At 35.0% G+C, this 18430-nt stretch overlaps 1 protein-coding gene across 9 annotated transcripts in view; it reads right to left on the bottom strand.

Moving 5' to 3' along the window:
* Window positions 1-4519: 4519 nt before the first annotated feature.
* The window catches only part of LOC107144901 (VPS35 retromer complex component), an 87466-nt gene continuing 73555 nt past the window's right edge, over window positions 4520-18430 (bottom strand). For all 9 annotated transcript variants that reach the window (XM_048792254.1, XM_048792256.1, XM_048792255.1 and 6 more), the window contains 11 exons: window positions 17373-17456; window positions 16707-16816; window positions 14922-15018; window positions 14667-14815; window positions 12815-13022; window positions 12121-12276; window positions 9856-9978; window positions 7667-7846; window positions 6930-7169; window positions 6399-6542; window positions 4520-5469 (listed from right to left, as the gene is read on the bottom strand). In XM_048792254.1, coding sequence (XP_048648211.1) covers window positions 5290-5469; window positions 6399-6542; window positions 6930-7169; window positions 7667-7846; window positions 9856-9978; window positions 12121-12276; window positions 12815-13022; window positions 14667-14815; window positions 14922-15018; window positions 16707-16816; window positions 17373-17456 — 1671 coding nt within the window. In that variant the 3' untranslated portion in view covers window positions 4520-5289. The remainder of the gene's footprint in view (window positions 5470-6398; window positions 6543-6929; window positions 7170-7666; window positions 7847-9855; window positions 9979-12120; window positions 12277-12814; window positions 13023-14666; window positions 14816-14921; window positions 15019-16706; window positions 16817-17372; window positions 17457-18430) is intronic.

The raw sequence follows: 18430 nt of genomic DNA, 5'->3' as shown, positions 1-18430 counted from the left end.
AATCCATATAACAAATGAAACAAGTTCCTCCAAATATTTTTTAAATATTGTCTATGAAATTGTCATCAAGGGCTTTGTCTGGCGGGGGGGCGGGGATGTTTAGTTTTGCAGTCTCTAACCCAGGGCTTCATGCAAGCCAGGTAGGGCTTTGTTAATTCAAAAATCTCTGTCCCGGAGTGGGATTGTAGCTCAGTGGTAGAGCGCTTGCCTAGCATGTATGAGGCACTGAGTTTGAGCTTCAGTACCACATATAAATAAATAAGTAAAACAAAGGTTAAAAAATTTTGTTTGTGTGTGTGTGGCACAAATTAAAATTTTAGTTTTATTATTACCAATCTGGATTTTTAAAAAGCTATAGCATACTATTTATGTTTTTGGCATAACAAAATATTATCACTTTTTTCTTTTTTTAATTTTAATTTGTTATATATGAGAGCAGAATGCATTACACATATAGAGCACAATTTTTCGTATCTCTGGTTGTACTCAAACTACAATTTAAAAAAAAAAAAAATTTGCTCTCTGGATCAGCAGCATGGGGATTACCTGAGAGTTTATTAGAATTCTCCGGCTGTACCCCAGACCTGCCGAATCCCAGAATCTGCATTTTTAACAAGCTCCCTGATTGATCTATATGTTTAATAAAGTTTGAGAAGCATTGATCCTAGGAATGTGTAAAAGGATAAAAATGGTTAAGAAAAAAATGTTTTTGTAATACCTATCTCCTGTGGAGTCATCCTACCTAAGGCTTAAAATTACTGAGGCTTAAGTTTGTTAATTTTACCAAATTTTCACACACTATCCTATCAATATATTTTACTTGTTGATAAGGCTAACCAGTTTAAATATGCAACTTTTGTATGAAGTAGCATACGAGAGTATTTCATCACTTTTGTGTATATAAATAAAGACAAGACATGAAAAAGGATAGAACCTAGTTTTACAGAATATACTAGGTTTCATAGCTTACCTTTATAAAAACATACCAGATAAATGCAAATGCAAGAGACTAACTAGGAATATGACTCAGTGGTGGAGTCCTTGCCTAGCATGGACAAAGCCCTGGGTTTGATCCCTAGACCACCACCAAAACAGTTTTAATTAAAAAAAAAAGTTCTCAAATGCTAGATATTATACCTAGTGGCCATGAAGCCTCCAAAGGGTTTGTTTGTTTGGGTACTAGAATTGAACCCAGTGGTACTTTACCATTGATATATATCCCCAGTTCTTCTAACGTTTCCTCAAACGTAATCCTCCTGCCTCAGCCTTCTGAGCTTCTGGAATTACAGGTGTGAGCCACCATACCCAGCTTCACAGTTTCTTTGTATTTGTACTTGGTTCTTTCTGATGAGTGAAAATGGATTTCAGTTACAACTTAATGCTTAGTCATAGGAAGACATTTCTGTCCTTAAGCTAATTAAACACTGTAATGAGTGGTAAAACAGTCTCTAGAGATTTTGGAAGCATTGGCCTAGTTTTGTTGGTACACTGCAGGTAACGTAGAGAAGTGAACAGCAATACGAGATCTAGACCACCCCACTTCCAGATGACTTCTTTTAAATTAACACAAGCTGGGAAGCTTGTCTTTAACATAGGTAACTGAAGTGTGCAGCAAATGTGTAGATAGTGGCACCTGAAATGTGGTCTGCTGTCCATCCCCAGGGCACCCCCATAGGGCCAACCCTAGCAAACAGGAAGGCATCCTTCTCCAGAGATTTCTCCACCCAGAACCTTTCATGGACAATATGTAGTCTGGAATTCCCATCATTAAAGAAAATTTTGTTGAAAAATCCTTTCAAATCGATTCTGCTTGATATAATTACCTTAGGTTCACAGAGATAGCAAATGTAATGGAAAACCCCTACAAAATCAAGTTAAATCCCCTCCCATTGCCTATGATGGTTAGCTTATTCCTTATGGTCTCTCATATTTCTCAGTGGCTCTGAGAATTGCACATGAACTGTTCTACAACTGCTCACCATTCTTCAAATTATTCTACCATGCCTCATCAAGTTAAATGCCTCCTTCCTTCCTCTTTTAGTTGTTCGGATAAGCTTACAATCTATGCAAAGTCATTAATGGCCAGAGTTGTGTTACAGTTCACTCACCTAATGGCCACCAGTCTCAGGGCTTGGGGAACAATCAGAAACATGAATTTCCATGTAAAGAAGCAATTGCTAGTCAGGCACAGTGGCACACATATGTAATCCCAGCACCTGGGGAGGCTGAGGCAAGAGGATTGAAAGTTCAAAACCAATCTCAGCAACTTGATGAGACTGTGTCTCTAAATAAATATAGAAAAAGGCTGGGGATGTGGCTCAGTGGTTAAGTAGTCCCTGGGTTCAATCCCAGGTACCCAAAAAAAAAAAAAAAAAGCAACACACTTTTTGCTTAGACTCTAATCATTGGTTTGCTGACTGGAGACAGGAAAAGGAGGTCAGGAAAGTGCTGTCACAAGAGGCATTGCTCATCCATTCATATCATCTTCCTAGATGTGGCCTCTAGTGACTATCTCCTCATCTTGGGGATTTAATGCCATTCAGCACCAGTTCTCCTCTGTTCTGTGCTTCTATCCATCTGTAAAGGATTTCCCCCACATCCATTAAGGACAGGTATTTTTTATGTAAGATGTAGTAGATATTATTAGAAAAGGGAGATAGACATAAAATAGCCAGGTGTGGTAATGCACACCCACTTCTAATTCCAGCTTCCCAGGAGGCTGAGACAGGAGGATTCCAAGTTTGAGGCCAGCCCGAGCAACTTAGCAAGACCCTGTCTCAAGGGAAAAAAAAAAAAAAAAAAAAAGATGGCTTATGTTGGCTGAGGATGTAGCTCAGGGATGGAGCACTTGCCCAGCATGTGCAAGGCCCTGGGATTAAACCCATAGTGCCAGAAATAAAAATTAAAAACACAAACTTTTTATACTTACACTCTACAGAGAGAAAATCATCAAAGAGCTATAAAAGTTTTTAAATGTCTCTTCAATTTTGCAATATTTATCTCATTGCGCATAGGCAACTTCTATGGGTTACTCTTTTAAATGCCTGGCTCTAGCTATTATAAATAGGACTGGAAGTTGGGCATTCACTTCACAAGAGGTAATGGGAAGTCCATACAACACTCTCCAGAACTCACCCAACCCCCCAACCCCCAAGTCCTTCTTCAGTGCTGTTCTGTCACTATGAATCTGTCTTCATACCAGACTAAAATTGTTTAATCTGTAGACCATATCATGTTCACCCTTAAATTCAGTGCCTAACTATATCTGGCATATGGTAGGTACTTCATTTTTTTCAATAAAGAAACGTATAAATTAAAAATATTAGCAATGCTTTGGTTTTTTTTTTTTCCTTCTTTAAATCTGGTCTCTTTATGTCAACCCAGAAAATCAAAGTTTATACCCTATACTGACATTAGTTTAACTTTGACCCATCTTTTCCAAATGAGTTCAAATTCAGGTATTGAATTATGTCTGTTTTACCTTTCCAGATACATTACAATGAAGATACAAGTAAAATGGACACATCTATCCCTAATTCACAGTCCCTATTATACAGTGTTAATTAATTTAATTTACAGTATGCAATGTAATTAATACTATAATTTAACACTGTAAACTAACACTGCAAAGAACAGAAAAGGTTTGCTGGACCAAGATGTACTACAGGAAGGCTTAACATAGTTGTTAACTTCTAATTTTATAATTTAGTAAACATTTGTTCTGATTTGTAAAATCAAACAAGTTCTAGACATCTGGCAATGGGAGGGCAGATGGTAAGGTGCTGAATGTTGTGGTAAGTTGAAAATCTTTATCAATTAATTGCAATGTCTCCCTTTAAGAGGTGGAGCTTAATTCCCTTTATCCTCTAGTATTGCCTTAATGGCCTTCATAAGGCAAAAAACAACATGTCATTTCCGAGATTAGATCATAAAAGGACACTGTCATTTCCTCCTTGCTCTTTCTCTATGGAATCACTCTGGGAAGGCCAGCCACCAACTTATAAAGACATTGAAGCTGCCCTATGGAAAAGACCAAAATGAGAGGAAATGAAGCTTCTATCAACCATGTGAGTGAATGAAGTAAAAGAGCTTAGAAATCAGACTTTACCAAACCTTTGGATGATGGCAGCCACAGTCAAAATCTTGATGGTAATCTTATAAGACACCTTGATCCAGGACCACCAGCTAAGCTGCTTCTAAATTCCTGATACTGAGAACTATGAGATAAATATTTGTTGTTTGAAGACACTAGGTTTAGGGAAAATTGTTACAAAGTAGATAGCTAATACATGTGATGAGCCTTTGGGGAGTTACATGACTCTTGGTGCCTTAGGAAAAGCAGGGTAAGGCTGGGGAAAAGGTTCAGCAGGAACATAAATGAAATAGTACAAGGTGCCTTGCTCCATAATTTTGTAAGCCAGAGCTCATTGTAAACATGAGATGTATGAAACTCCATAGGCATTCTACTAGTTCTTTTAATCAATCAAGACTGTAAAAAGGGGAAAAAAAGATACAAGAATTGTTAATAGCAACTTTATTGTTTCACTGGTGCAAAAAAAATCATAATTGTGATGCACTTCCCATTAAATTTACAATAATGAAGGTTATACATAAATTATACAGATCGCAAATTTTCTATTTTATACTATTCAAAACCAAATTATTTTGATAAATATATCCAGAGGACAACATAGGTTCTTAATGGATGGCTGAGTCCAAATATGCAAAATATAGCTTCTGGTTTTGACCATGGTGCTTTAAAATTCTCAAAACATGCATTAATATATTCTAGTTTTAGGGAAAATATTACACATGGCCTTGCATTTAGGGGAAAGCCCAAGCTGAATTACACATACAGTATTCCTTCTAAATTAATCTCAAATTGGACTAGAGAACAAAGAGACAGATACTTTTGGGTTAGTACTCCCAGTAATGAAGAAAATACACAATCAACAATGAAACAAAACAAAAGGAGAGAGCTTCATTAGTAGCCAAGGTAACTGTGTATGTCTTTTTTTTTTTTTTTCCTTCACAGATCACAGAAATTTTAAATAGCAGATCAGTCATGCTACTTGGGATGATCAGACAGACTTGAACATTTATGAAGTGAATAACTTTATTAAGGTCCTGAAGGTGAGTGTCCGGAGGTGCTGGGTAAAAACATCACAGGTAAGAAACGGGAAACCTACCTCAGCATTTCTGAAAGGCACAATCTATGGAAGGGATACCTAGTTTAATAAAACCCTTACTGGATGTACATGGAAAGAAGTATGGTGAGCTGTTTTCTTTTTAAAGGATGAGACCTTCATAAATTGGCCCCTCAGACTCTGGTGATTCCCGCCTCAAACGCAAATGCTCCAATGTATTATGAAAATGTTTGTTAATCTGCTCTGTTTCTTCACTGGACTCAAGATTTGGGAGGTCTTCTCGAATCTTCTGGATAAGCTGGTTCAAAACCTGAATTGTTACCTACGAAAGAGTATGTATAATTTCATGGTCAAACATGTATCACAAAAAATAAGATTTAATAACACCATTTTAAGAAATTTGTATTCTCACCAATTACCTGAGTAATTATGAAAAAAGACAGATGAGAACGTGATTCCTAGTTTGAGCAACAACTATTGGCTAGTCCCAAAAAAACAAAAACAACTTTTAAAATAGAGTAACTTGAACCAGTAAAAAAGAAGGACAAAAACAAAATTTTATTTAACCTACAAATTTGGACCAACAATGTGCTGCTAAAAGGATAATATATTTAGGAATTACTCTAAATTAGTACTTAATGAGAAATCAGCCTACTCTTTGGCAATTTATAGATTCTTTTTTTTGGTACCAGTGATTGAACCCGGAGCACTAAACCACTGAACCACATCTTAGCCTCTCACCCCTACCTTTTTTTGTGTGGTGTTGGGGATTGAACCCAGAACCTTGTATATGTGAGACAAGCACTCTACCAACTGAGCTATCCAGCCAGTCTTTTTTTTTATCCAGCCCAATCCCAGTCTTTTTTGATATTTTGTTTAGAGACAGGATTTCATTGTGGAAAGTTGCTAAGGATGGCTTTGAACTCAAAATACTTCTGCTTCAGCCACCCAAGCCACTGGGATTACAGGCATGTGCCACCACACCCAGCTATTTTTGTTTTTTTTTTCAAATGTATGGGCACTCTACCACTCATCCACAACCCAGTCCTTTTTATTTTTTTGAGACAGGGTCTCACTAATTTGCCAAGGCTGGCCTCAAACTTGAGATCTTCCTGCCTCAGCCTTTTGAGTTGCTGGGATTATAAGCATGCACCAGTGCCCAGCTGTGATAAACTTTTGTTATACATCAAGTCTCATAAGGTGGGAAAGGAAAATACTAGTCCACAAGTAATACTTTATTAGTTCACTTACCGCATCATTTTCCTTTTCATAAAAATAGATATATCTGTTCAGAATTTCTATAAAAAGCTGCACTTGTAGAGAGGGATCCATGCATTGATTTGCTATTTTCAGAGCTTTCTTTAGGCACTCCATTACCCTCTTGCCTCCGTGAAGCTAAAGTAAAAGGGCAAGGAAATATGGAAGAGATTAACAAACTGCAAATGTCCCGTTGTCAAACAAAGAAACACAACACTACAATGTTCTTTCCTATTTTAAAGGAACAGAACATTCTTCACTATTCTTTTAGCTAAAAAAAAAAAAAAAAAAGTATACAGCTATATTTAAAAGAACAGTTAGTGGTGTACACTTGCTATGTTATGATATCCTCAAAGTGGAGGCTTCACCACAGGCTAAGACTATCCACGTGATTGTCCACTTCATTCAATAAAACAAAATAACTTTGTCAGATATTCAAATACCCCAAATGTTTCACCTCCAGAGCACAAGGCCATGGTAACTAATCACTGTTAACGGTCTCCACATGGTCAGGAATAACCTTACCTCCTCCCCATTTTTGTCTGTGTTTCTGCCAGACCAGAAGAGATGTGCACAGGTGCTCACAGCTCGGCCCTGATCTGGTTTTTTCAGAAGTTTGGATGCAGCAAGTGCACACTGAGTCCTTAAGGGTTCATGATTCTCTTCACTGAAGCACTTCATCCTCTCAAAAGTGCCAATGATCAAGGTGATGGCAGCCAGCTGTGCTTTGGAATCACTAATTTCATCCTCATATAGAGAAAATGCCTGGTGGACACAAAGCAGAAAGGACTTTTAGGGACCAGAATACTTTCCACCAAACCCACATCCTCTAAGATATTCCACAGTCCCTTCATATGAGAGAGTGCTATCCTGCCCCTCAGAGAGGCACAACTTATAGCTAAGATGGTAAAGATGCCGATAAATTGCAGAAAAGAACCCGTCTCAACTTTGTTTAACCCTAGATCCCCAAACTCAAGAGACAAAGGAACTTTTTTTCCCCCATGAAACACTTTTACCATGACCCTCTTGAAAATTTTAGACTTCATCAGCACTGAGTAACTGAACAATTTTGCTGCTCTGCACCACTCAATATGGCTATACAACATGAAGAGGTTCCAGGGCAGTGGGAAAACAGTAGTTACATACTCACTCAGTTAAAAAAAAGAGAAGACCAGCCATGTACACTACCACCATAACTACAAACAAGTGACCAAACTCAGGAAAACTGATCAGACAACCCAGAAAGGAGAACAGATCTTCACCTGGGACATAAATTCATATGCTACTGTTTCATGATTTTCAAAACCAATTTCTCCAGCAGCTAGAGCTCCTTGAAGGAAAAGTCTTAAGGGTAACTCTGCCAGTTCTGCCTTGATCAAAGCACTGATAGTCTGGTGAGCAAATGAGAAAATCTTCTGGCATTTCTTTTCCCATTTGTCATCCTAAAATAAGGAAAAAAAAAAATTACCATCAGGTCAAGATTAATTTACATGACAATATTCGTTTTATTTAAAACGTCTAATATAACAGTAAAAGTAGTAAAACTGAACTCAGAATTTTCCTGTCATTTTCCTTTTCTTATTTATGGAGCACACAGATAAATCAAGCTGGATGTCTTCTTAAAACATCCATTTAAGGCTACTGCCTTAGCAATTTTTTGTATATTTTCCGTTTTTTTTTCCTTCTGATCAGAAAAGTAACATATCCCCAATTGGCAAAATACACAAAAGAATCTTAAAAATTAAATCATTCCTAAATCTGCACCTAACAATAATCACTGTCATATCCTGATGTTAATGTCATCATTTTTTTCTCTGTGTAAATGGAAGGTAACTGGGTTCTTTGCATATGGATTTGTTTTCTACTTTAAAGCTCAATGGAAAGAGTTAAATGAAATTGTTTTTATCAAAACCATTTTCTTCATGATACTAAATTATTTGAGATTATTTTTATGGATAGAAAATATTCCAACTGAATTGTGTAATATAATTTGTTACTCTCCTATAGAAACAATCCATAATACCACAATGACTGGTTTATATACACAGAGCTTCATCAAGTCTAATTATTTCCTTAGTATAAATTCTTTTTATTTTTTATTTTTTTGGCACCAGGGATTGAACTCAGGGGCACTCTACCACTGAGCCACATCCCCAGCCCTATTTAGTATTTTAAGAGTCAGGGTCTCAAGAGTTGCTTAGCACCTCGCTTTTACTGAGGCTGGCTTTGAACTCGAGATCCTCCTGTCTCAGCTTCCCAAGCTGCTGGGATTACAGGCGGGCGCTACTGCACCTGGCTCCTTAGTATAAATTCTTAGAAGTGAAATTTAATAATTAATTCCACTTAGTGGAATTTATAGAAGAAACTGTCTTTTGCTCACTGTGTATCCTCAGCAGCCTGATAAGGATTAAGACTGTATATGTATGGGTTTATTTCTGGACTTTATCTATTCTATTCAACTGATCTGAGGGTCTGTTTTTATTAGTACCATATTCTTTTGATTATTACAGCTTTTTAATATAGGCTAGTTGCTATCTTTTTATTGTTAGTCATAAATAACATGCTGGAAAATACAATGAAATTGAGATGCTGGCCTAATAAAAATAAATTAAAAGCTGCTATTCCGGCTGGGGTTGTGGCTCAGCGGTGGAGTGCTGCTCGCCTCACACGTGCAAGACCCTGGGTTCGATCCTCAGAACCACATAAAAATAAATAAGTGAAATAAAGGTATTGTGTCCAACTACAACTAAAAAATATATATATTTTTAAAGCTGCTATTCACGCTGGTAGATCTACTGAATAAACCTTATTCTCCATTATTAAAAAATTAAGTTACTGAGGTTTATTCCTTAACATAAACCTGGCTGTCCAACTTTCAAATACATTGAGGTATTTTCTTCAAATCCATACTACTGAATACATTAGTCATGAGAAAGAAAGAGATTCATAAAAGAATTGCACTTATAGCTCATGATATTGTTCAAATACATGCTTTTAGAGAGAAGTGATTATGTAATGCTGAGCCCTTTTATTAAGCAAAGTTAATCTGAGTTAGGACCAATGAGAAAGTTCTAACATAAATTAAAACTGGTTTAATTTTTCATTTCTAAGTTTGTTTGTTTTTTTATTTTTAGATAGTTTATTTTGCCCAGGATAGTCTAGAACTTGTGGGCTCAAGTGATCATTCTGCCTCAGCTTCCTAAGTATACAGGTACATGTTATAACACCCTATTTCTAAGTATTTTTATGTGATCCCTCAGCTAGTATGTGATCTACCAACATTGCTGTTAGGAACACATACCACAGGATGAGTAACAAATTAAGAATTATTGAAAATAGGAGCTTATTATACCACTATTTTTATATTTGTCTGAAATTTTCCATAATACAAAACTAATACACAAATTGAGGAAAAGGAAAAAAGTAGTGACATACTTAAAAGTAAACTCACCACTTTAGAATTCTCTTTGTATCGAAAAGCCAGCTGATAAGCTGCAAATACCAAAGGTGGTAGTGTGAAACGAATCCGTTGATTTCCCCCAGCTCCAAAATGTTTTCGTGCTGTGTTTAAAATCTGACCAAAAAAAAAAAAAATTTTTTAATTTTTTCCACACTATGATTAATCATTTATAAACTAAATGCAGCTCTAATCATCATTACTTCTATGTACAAATATACTGGGCTTTATAATGGTAGGTACTTTATATATTTTTTGTCTCCCCAAGTTGTCACAGTCACCCTAGAGACAGACAGTAACTCCATAAATGGAGAAACCTGAGGTTCAGAGAGGTTGCATAACCTAACCTAGGAGTAGACAGATACTTAAATATATTTTTGTACACATGTGTAAAAGGTATAGTGTTGATGAAGAATGCAGGCTTGGAAATAGGACAGACTTAAATTTAAAAGTAGATTCTAATACATACTACCTGTGTGACCCTGGGCAAGTTACTTTCTCTTAGCTCCAAGTTTCATTTGAAAAATGGCATAACATGCTCCTAGAATTGTTGGGAAAAATCAAATGACACATGTAAAGTGTTATCAGTACCTGACACGACATGTGCTCAGAAAATGTTGGACATTATTTTATGTACATTGCTGGTAGATAATATCTCCTAATTAAGAAAAATATTAAGCCCATTTAAACCAAGGGACATGCCAATACACTTTAAAAGAGCCATTATGAAACAAATATACAGATGTCTCAGGAAAAATTGCAAACACAGAATTTATGAAATATTTAGTGATACATATAATAGAACGTGATATATTCAGGCTTTGTGAATGTCTCTGATATGGTAAATGGTTAAGTGAATGCATTCTCCTTTGGGACAGTTGAAACTAATGATTCTATCCTTAAAGGCTCTGCACAAAGGCATAACCATCTGTCAATGTTGAAGGCATGCTTCCTAACCTCGATATTTGGTATGTAACAGAAAATGACACACAATCTCACACAGAAACATGAAGGAATCATTTAAAATACTTCAACAATCAGACAGTCACTGTACAGATCACATAGTACACAGAACATGACAGCACAATGCTCAGAATGTTTACACTAAGCAAAATCAAAGACGATCATACTACCAATAGAAACCAGTCTCTTTTTCACATCAGTTATGAAGGAGTACAAGAGTGTCAACAACGACAAAGTCAATAGAAAACAGAACTTATCCTCAAACAAAAGTACTTGTCATTATAGCCTTGTGCATTCAACTACTTTGCCCAGTTATGCATACTACCTTTCTTTAAAATAAATTACACAGTATCAGTTGCCAAAACCCCTAATAAGGCAACATGTCTTTATTTATTTCACAAAGATTAACTGAGAACTAATGATAAAAAAGAGAACTTCATCCACTAGATGCGGTGGCACACGCCTGTAATCCCAGTGGCTCCAGGAAGCTGAGACAGGAGAATTTTGAGTTCAAAGCCAGCCTTAGCAAAAGCGAGGCACTGAGCAACTCAATGAGACCCTGTCTCTAAATAAAATACAAAATAGGGCTAGGGATATGGCTCAGTGGTTGAGTGCCTCTGAGTTCCATCCTCGGTATCCTCCCTCAAAAAAAGAGAACTTCATCCAATTGTTCTTTTTTTTTAAATATTTATTTTTTAGTTGTAGTTGGACACAATACATTTTATTTATTTATTTTTATGTGGTGCTGAGGATTAAACCCAGGTCCTTGCACGTGCGAGGCAAGCGCTCTACCTCTGAGTCACAACCCCAGCCCATCTGTGTCACAACCCCAGCCCCCCAACTGTTCTTTATTAGGCAATTAAGGTTAAGGAAGAAAATTGAATTTTAAAGTTTTTGACATATTTTAAATGTGACAAATACAACTTACGTTTACAAACCTTGGAAAAATAAATAAAATTTAATATAAAGATTATGTTTCTTATACTTAGGGGTTTATTGTGATAAGCAACTGAACCTTTCTTTTATTTCAGTAGTGATCAAATCCAGAAAATAAGCTATATCCCCCTATCTCTTATATTTTTTATTTTGAGACAGTATTTTGCTAAGTTGCCTTTGCTAGCCACAAACTTGCAATCCTCCTGCCTCAGCCTCCCAAGTAACTAGGACTATAGGCATGTACCACTGTGCCCAGCTGCAACTGAACACTTCTAAAAGTAATACACAGTTCTAAAAAAAAATAAGAATATGAAATACTTATGGAATATCCAACTAAAGGAAGTAAGAGTTAACTCATACCAAGTACTGCTGATCAGGGTCCTCAGACCTCAGAAGATGAATAAATCGGCCCACAAGGCTCTGCTCATCAGCAAAGTCTTCTGGATCAGGGTCTTCTATAGGTTGGTCTGGTTGATCTTGAATCAACGTGGATACCAAATTCATTATGGAATCCACCTGTAACATGGGAGACACAAGAAACCCACTAGGGTGAAAACATCAAGATATGAAACCATCGTCTAAATATTTCCAGTTGTATATAAAGTTATGAAAAATTATCAGCAAAATAATTCTATTTTTAGGGGCTGGGGTTGTGGCACAGCAATAGAGTGCTCGCCTCACACATACGAGGCCCTGGGTTCGATCCTCAGCACCACATAAATAAATAAAATAAATACATTGTGTTAAAAAAAATAAAAATAAAAATAAATAATTCCATTAAAAAAAACCCCACATACATATGTATATGGGCAAAAGTCTGAAAGAGATGCACCAAATATTAACAATGCTTATTCTTTTTCTGTTGGAATTATAGATGTTTGATTCTTCTATATATATCTATCTCTAATTTTCTAATTTGTATATTGAAAAAGCTACTTGCAACTTTCCGTTAGTATTAAATTACCCTCCCCTATTTCATGTGTCTAGGTCTGAAAGTCTGAAATTTTAACTATATTGCCTGTTTCCCTAAAGTAGCATGTTGGTTTTTACTTACTTGGTCTTGAGAGACAATTTCTGTGTTATAATCCAGAACATTACTAAGCACATAACAACTCATGCTCTTTCTGGACTCGTAGTCAAAGTACTCAAAAAGTGGGTGGAAATGTTTTAATTTTAAGACTGTTAAAATATTGTTGTAAGTATCAACAGGTATCTTCAAAAGTCTGGTGAGTTCCTTTGAAACTGCACTACTGGTAGCAATACTAAAAAAAAAAAAAAGAAAAGAAAACAGTAACACTTAATGAATAAAATCAACTTTTATAAACAAGTAGTACCTGCTTCACAAAAATTTTTAAAATTTCATTTACACTTTAAAAAAGAGGGTCAAGTGAATCATACTATCCCAAAATACCCCAATGACTTCATTCACACACACTCAATTTATCTATTATTGTTCTGGTGATAAATATAGTAGTCTCTAACTGGCATGATGGTATCCCAGCAGCTCAGGAGCTGAGGGAGGATGATCAGGAGTTAAAAGTCAGCCTCAGCAAAAGCAAGGCACTAAGCAATTCAGTGAGACCCTGTCTCTAAATAAAACACAAAATAGGGCTGTGGATGCGGCTCAGTGGTCGAGTGCCCCTGAGTTCAATCCCCAGTACCAAAATAAATAAGTAAATAAATAAAATAATAGTCTCCAACTCATGAACAGGTTGTATAGCTGGAAAGATGAGTGTCTAGAATTTGACAACATTTCTAAGGTAAAGTATTTTAAGTAGCAGTTTGATTCCTAGAGCAACCAATAAATATTGCATATTCATGATGAAAATAAGAAAAAAATCCATGCAAAACCAGCAATTCAAAAGAATAGAAAAATACAAAAAATATATATAAACATATATAAACAATTGCACCAAATGTTGGTAATCAAGTAAAGGCAAGTTGTATTTAGCTTGTAGCATCATTCTGTGGAGATTAAGATATATTTGGACGTTTATAAGACCTTTAGAGTTTGGGATTTCTAATTATTTTGTCTACTTTGACTTTAAAACTCATTTAGTGGGTAAAGAAACAGATACATCATTGAATTTTCTCATGCTCGTCATTCAAGATCTGAACTATTTTTCAGTTCACACCCACATAAAAAGATAATAAGTAAAGGAAAAAGAAGAAACTTTCCTGATGCAGCTGAACCACCAGAAGGGAGATACAAAAGAGAAAAACTGCTTGACCCATTGACCCAAGTTCAGAAGCAGGGGGGAATGAGTCAATAAGGGAGCTGCTGGAAAAGATAATAAGATCAAAACTGCCCACAGTAGTCACTAGAGGGTGCTACAGGTCTAGGATAGCATGGTTGAAGTAGCTTCAAGTACAAAACGGTATAGTAATTTCTCTAAAGGTATGAAAATTAAAGTTCAAAATAGACTAAAAGTATTTAAATCAATTTAATTTCTGTACCTTAAACATTATATGTATTTATGTATATATATATGACATTTAGTATAATATTATATATTTCCCCTAATTTTTTACCTTAAATATACATATCCTATTTTTTTCACAAATTACTCATCTGTAGGAAAATAATTCTTATGGAAATATTCCTTGAGTAAAATTTCCTTATAGTTTAAAAATCAGCTTATTCATTTATAGAAAGGGATCTGAATCGCAGACACTGCTCTCTGAAGATTGCCTTTGGTCCTTGAGTGTCACTATTTCATTAATGACGAAACTAAATAACTGGTGGTAACTTTCTGATCTGATTAGCACCAAGCATGACAATTTTAACAAAAGCTTAAAACATAACAAATGCTAACATTTCAAAAAGCCTCTGAGGGAGAAAAACAAATCTAGGACAAAAAAGGTGTTTTACATGTGTTTTTTACAAAAATATAACTTTGACTTACTGTTCAAGGTTGAGCTTATTAAATATCTCCACTGTTGTTTCTAGAACTTTATCAACATAATCCACCCGATCAGGGTAACATTTCATGGCAAGATTAATGAGAGAGACTTGTAAAGATACAACATCCTCCGAAGGCATGTCTTGTCTAGACTGGAATGTTTAGAAAAACATACAATTAATTTTAAACAATTACAAAAGGATCTGCCAGCAGAGAAGTTTCAAAATTTTGAGAACTTAGGAGAAAAGCTATACAAACCTGTATCACTGTAGCCACCTGCTGTGAAAATATGTCAAAAAGTTTAATATCTGCTGGGATTCCAGGTCCATCTTCCCTATGAGCAAATAAAGCTAATCTAAAAAGGAAAACATTTATTTCAAAAAATATAAGAAGTGGGATCATGAATGACATTTTATTCTGTATTGCTTTTCTATCTTGTACAAATCTATTTGTTCTAGCACATTAAAAGAAGTTTTTGAAAAGGACAATGAATACCAATAATTCCCTCAACTCATTCTGAACTAAAAAGATTGGCCAACAATGCCTTTTCATCAACTTTCTTATTTTTTACCTTATTAGACATTTTCAACAGGATGATTTTCCTAAACTTTTTAAAGTCTTTAATTGTAGACATGGAGAGAAATACATTAAAATCACAAATGTATCTAACGACCATGACTTAATCTTTAAAAGATAAATATAGACTATTTTAAGATACTGTATGTTTATAACTAATTCCGAAAGTAACAAAGTTAACTATTATTTCCCAAATCTTAAAATATTCAAAATCATGTATGTTCCGTTATCTGTTTGCTAAGGTCACAATTGCATTCAGTTTGTTATGCAGAGAAGAATCAGTACTAATCAGGATAGCTAAATGACATTACATCTTACACAGGAAAGTCCAGTTTACTAGCTACCTTTAACAGCAGGCTCAACAAACACGGAATTTTTGCTGCCCAGGATAGAGCTGATAATTTGGAGAATTCGCCTGTATAAATTTTCAGACTCTAAAACTAATAATTAGATAATTTTAAAATATAAGAAAAGGTATTTGTAGAAATAAATCTTCAATTGGGTTTCTGATTTCATGACAATGTATTATGCTCATAAGTAGGAAATATATTACGTACTACTCACAGCCTGGTTACCAAACATTTATTCACTAACGCCATTACCAAAGGCCAAGATTTTTGGGTTTGGGGAGGGGGTTTTTTGGCAGTGCTTGGGATCAAATCCTGGGCCTTATGCTAGCCAAGTACTCTACCAATGAGCTACATTTCCAGTCCTCAAAGGTCAAGTTTTATATTTTTAACACACCAACCAAAATCAATGGCTAATAAAATAAAATTTAAAGGGAATTTACTAAACATATGTAATACTTAAAACTTCTTCTTTAAGAAAAAGTAATGGCATTCTAGGTGCAGGAGAGCACACCTATAAACCCAAGTGACTCAGGAGACTGAGACAGGAGGAGCACAAGTTCAAGGGGAGGATCACAAGTTCAAGGGTAGCCTCAGTATCTTAGCAAGACCCTGTCTCAAAATGAAAAATAAAAAGGACTGTAGCTCAGTGGTAAAGTACCCCTGGGTTAAACCTCCAGTACAAAAAAAAAAAAAAACAAAAGAAAGAAAAAAATTTAAGAAAAAGGGATGGCAAAACAAATACACACACACACACACACACACACACACACGCCTTATGGTTACTTAATAAAGAAAACTCTAAATCAAATCAGGTCTCACTGAAAAATAACTTACATCATGGTGAGAAACAAATTTTGTTTTTCAATATCTTTGGACTTTCAGGATTTAAATGATGGGTCTGTACAAAAATGTCTACATGTCAATTAAATGGATGAAGTAAAAATACTTATTATCTCCATGTCTCTACACAATTAAAAGTTGAACCTCTTTCATGCATATTCACACAACTAAATTATTTATCACTGATATAAAAGACAGAGACAAATAATTATGAAAATGTTTTAAATTCATTATTCCTAAATCAGGGCATTTGCCCTCTAGTGTTGGAAGGTCTTACCTATCAATCAAAGCAATGATTATGTTTTTCACGTTTACATTTTGGTGTAACTCAGCACAAGCCCGAAGAAAAGGATTCAAAGTCTGGAGGTGGAATTCATCAGGAAAAACCTGAAAATCAAATAATAGTTGACTGATACCAATAAAAGTTATTTCACAGGATATTCAGAACTCATCTATTTAAAGTTCTTATTCATGAAAAAAATAAATTTAATCTTATACAACTACACTCAAATATATTATTTTTTAACCTTTCTACATATAATCCCAGACAGAAATATTCCACTAACAAAATACTCCTATAATTAAACTAAAACTAATGAGACCTAGAAGACTCAAGAGATCACTCTTTCCCACATTTTTCGGGAAAAAATATCAACACAAAGATCAAGTTATTATTTGGAGAAAGTAAAGTTCTTTATTCAGGAAAGTTGATTTTTTATTCAGTTAAGATTTTTCTTCTTTCTGAGGTAGTATCTCGCTATGTTGCCCAGGCTAGGCTGGCTTTGAACTCCTGGGCTTAAGTGATCCTCCTGCCTCAGCCTCCTGAGTAGCTTGAACAACAGGCATGACAACACCATTCCTGGCCCAAGCTTTTTTTCAAAATAATGAAAATTAACAAAGATAAAATGAGTCCTTTTAAACACGAAATAAATTTCCCACCTACCTGAATAATACACTCCATGAGATATTCTTGAGCCAAAGCATCCCTACAATTCACAACTTGTTCTAATATACCAGTCAATACAATCTAAAAGAGGGGAAAAAATATATAAGGGTTAAAAGATCACTTTCAAATTCCAAACCCTCTAATAACACCCTAAACTAACTTGAAAATCATATATTAAATTGTTCTCACCCATATTTCATTATAAAGTTTTAAAATTTTACAGATGTTTTCAATAAAAAATTTCTAGGTTCCTATTTAGTATAAAATTCATAATAAAATGGAATCATGTATTCTGAGAAATATATATAATCCAAGGTCATAAAGATTTCCTTCATCTTTCCTAATAGTTTTAGATTTTATATTTGTCTCTGATCCATTTTTAGTTTTTCTACTTGGTATGAAGGACTGGTCAGATTTAACTTTCGTTGTTTGGATATAAATATCCAATTGTTGCTGAAACATTTGTTTAAAAGGCTGCCTTTACACCTTTCTCCAAAATACTGAGCTTGGGATGTAGCTCAGTGGTAAAGCACTTGCCTAGCATACATGATAGGACCTGGGTTCAATCCCCAGAATTGAAAAAAAAAAAATTGATCACATATGTGTGAGTCTATAACAAATTATCTAATCCAGAGATCAGCAATTGCCTATCTTTGCAAATTAAGTTTTACTGAAACAGCCATATCTCTTTACTTCTGCATTTTTTGTGACTGCTTTTGCACTATACAGCTGCTGAGTTTATTAGTTGATACTATAAGAGTTGTTACGAAGACAAAATATATTCACTGTCTGTTCTTTTATAGGAAAAGTTTGCTGATCTCTGCTTTATTCACCTCCAGTGATTTATTTATTTATCTCTTTTACCAACACCACACTATCTTCATTTTATTGTAAATTATAAACTCGGGTTGTCCAAGCACTCCAACTTTTGTTCTCTTTCAAAATTGCCATGGCTATTGAAGGTTCTTTGCTTTTTCATATAAATTTTAGAATCAGTCTATTGATTTCTACAAGAAAACTTACTGGGATCTTTATTGAGGTTACATTAAATCTTA

This window comes from Marmota marmota, unplaced genomic scaffold (assembly GCF_001458135.2).
Source record: "Marmota marmota marmota unplaced genomic scaffold, marMar, whole genome shotgun sequence".
Lineage (NCBI taxonomy): Eukaryota > Metazoa > Chordata > Mammalia > Rodentia > Sciuridae > Marmota > Marmota marmota.
The sequence above is the reverse complement of the archived record's forward strand: the minus strand, read 5'-3'. Positions and strand labels throughout refer to the sequence as shown.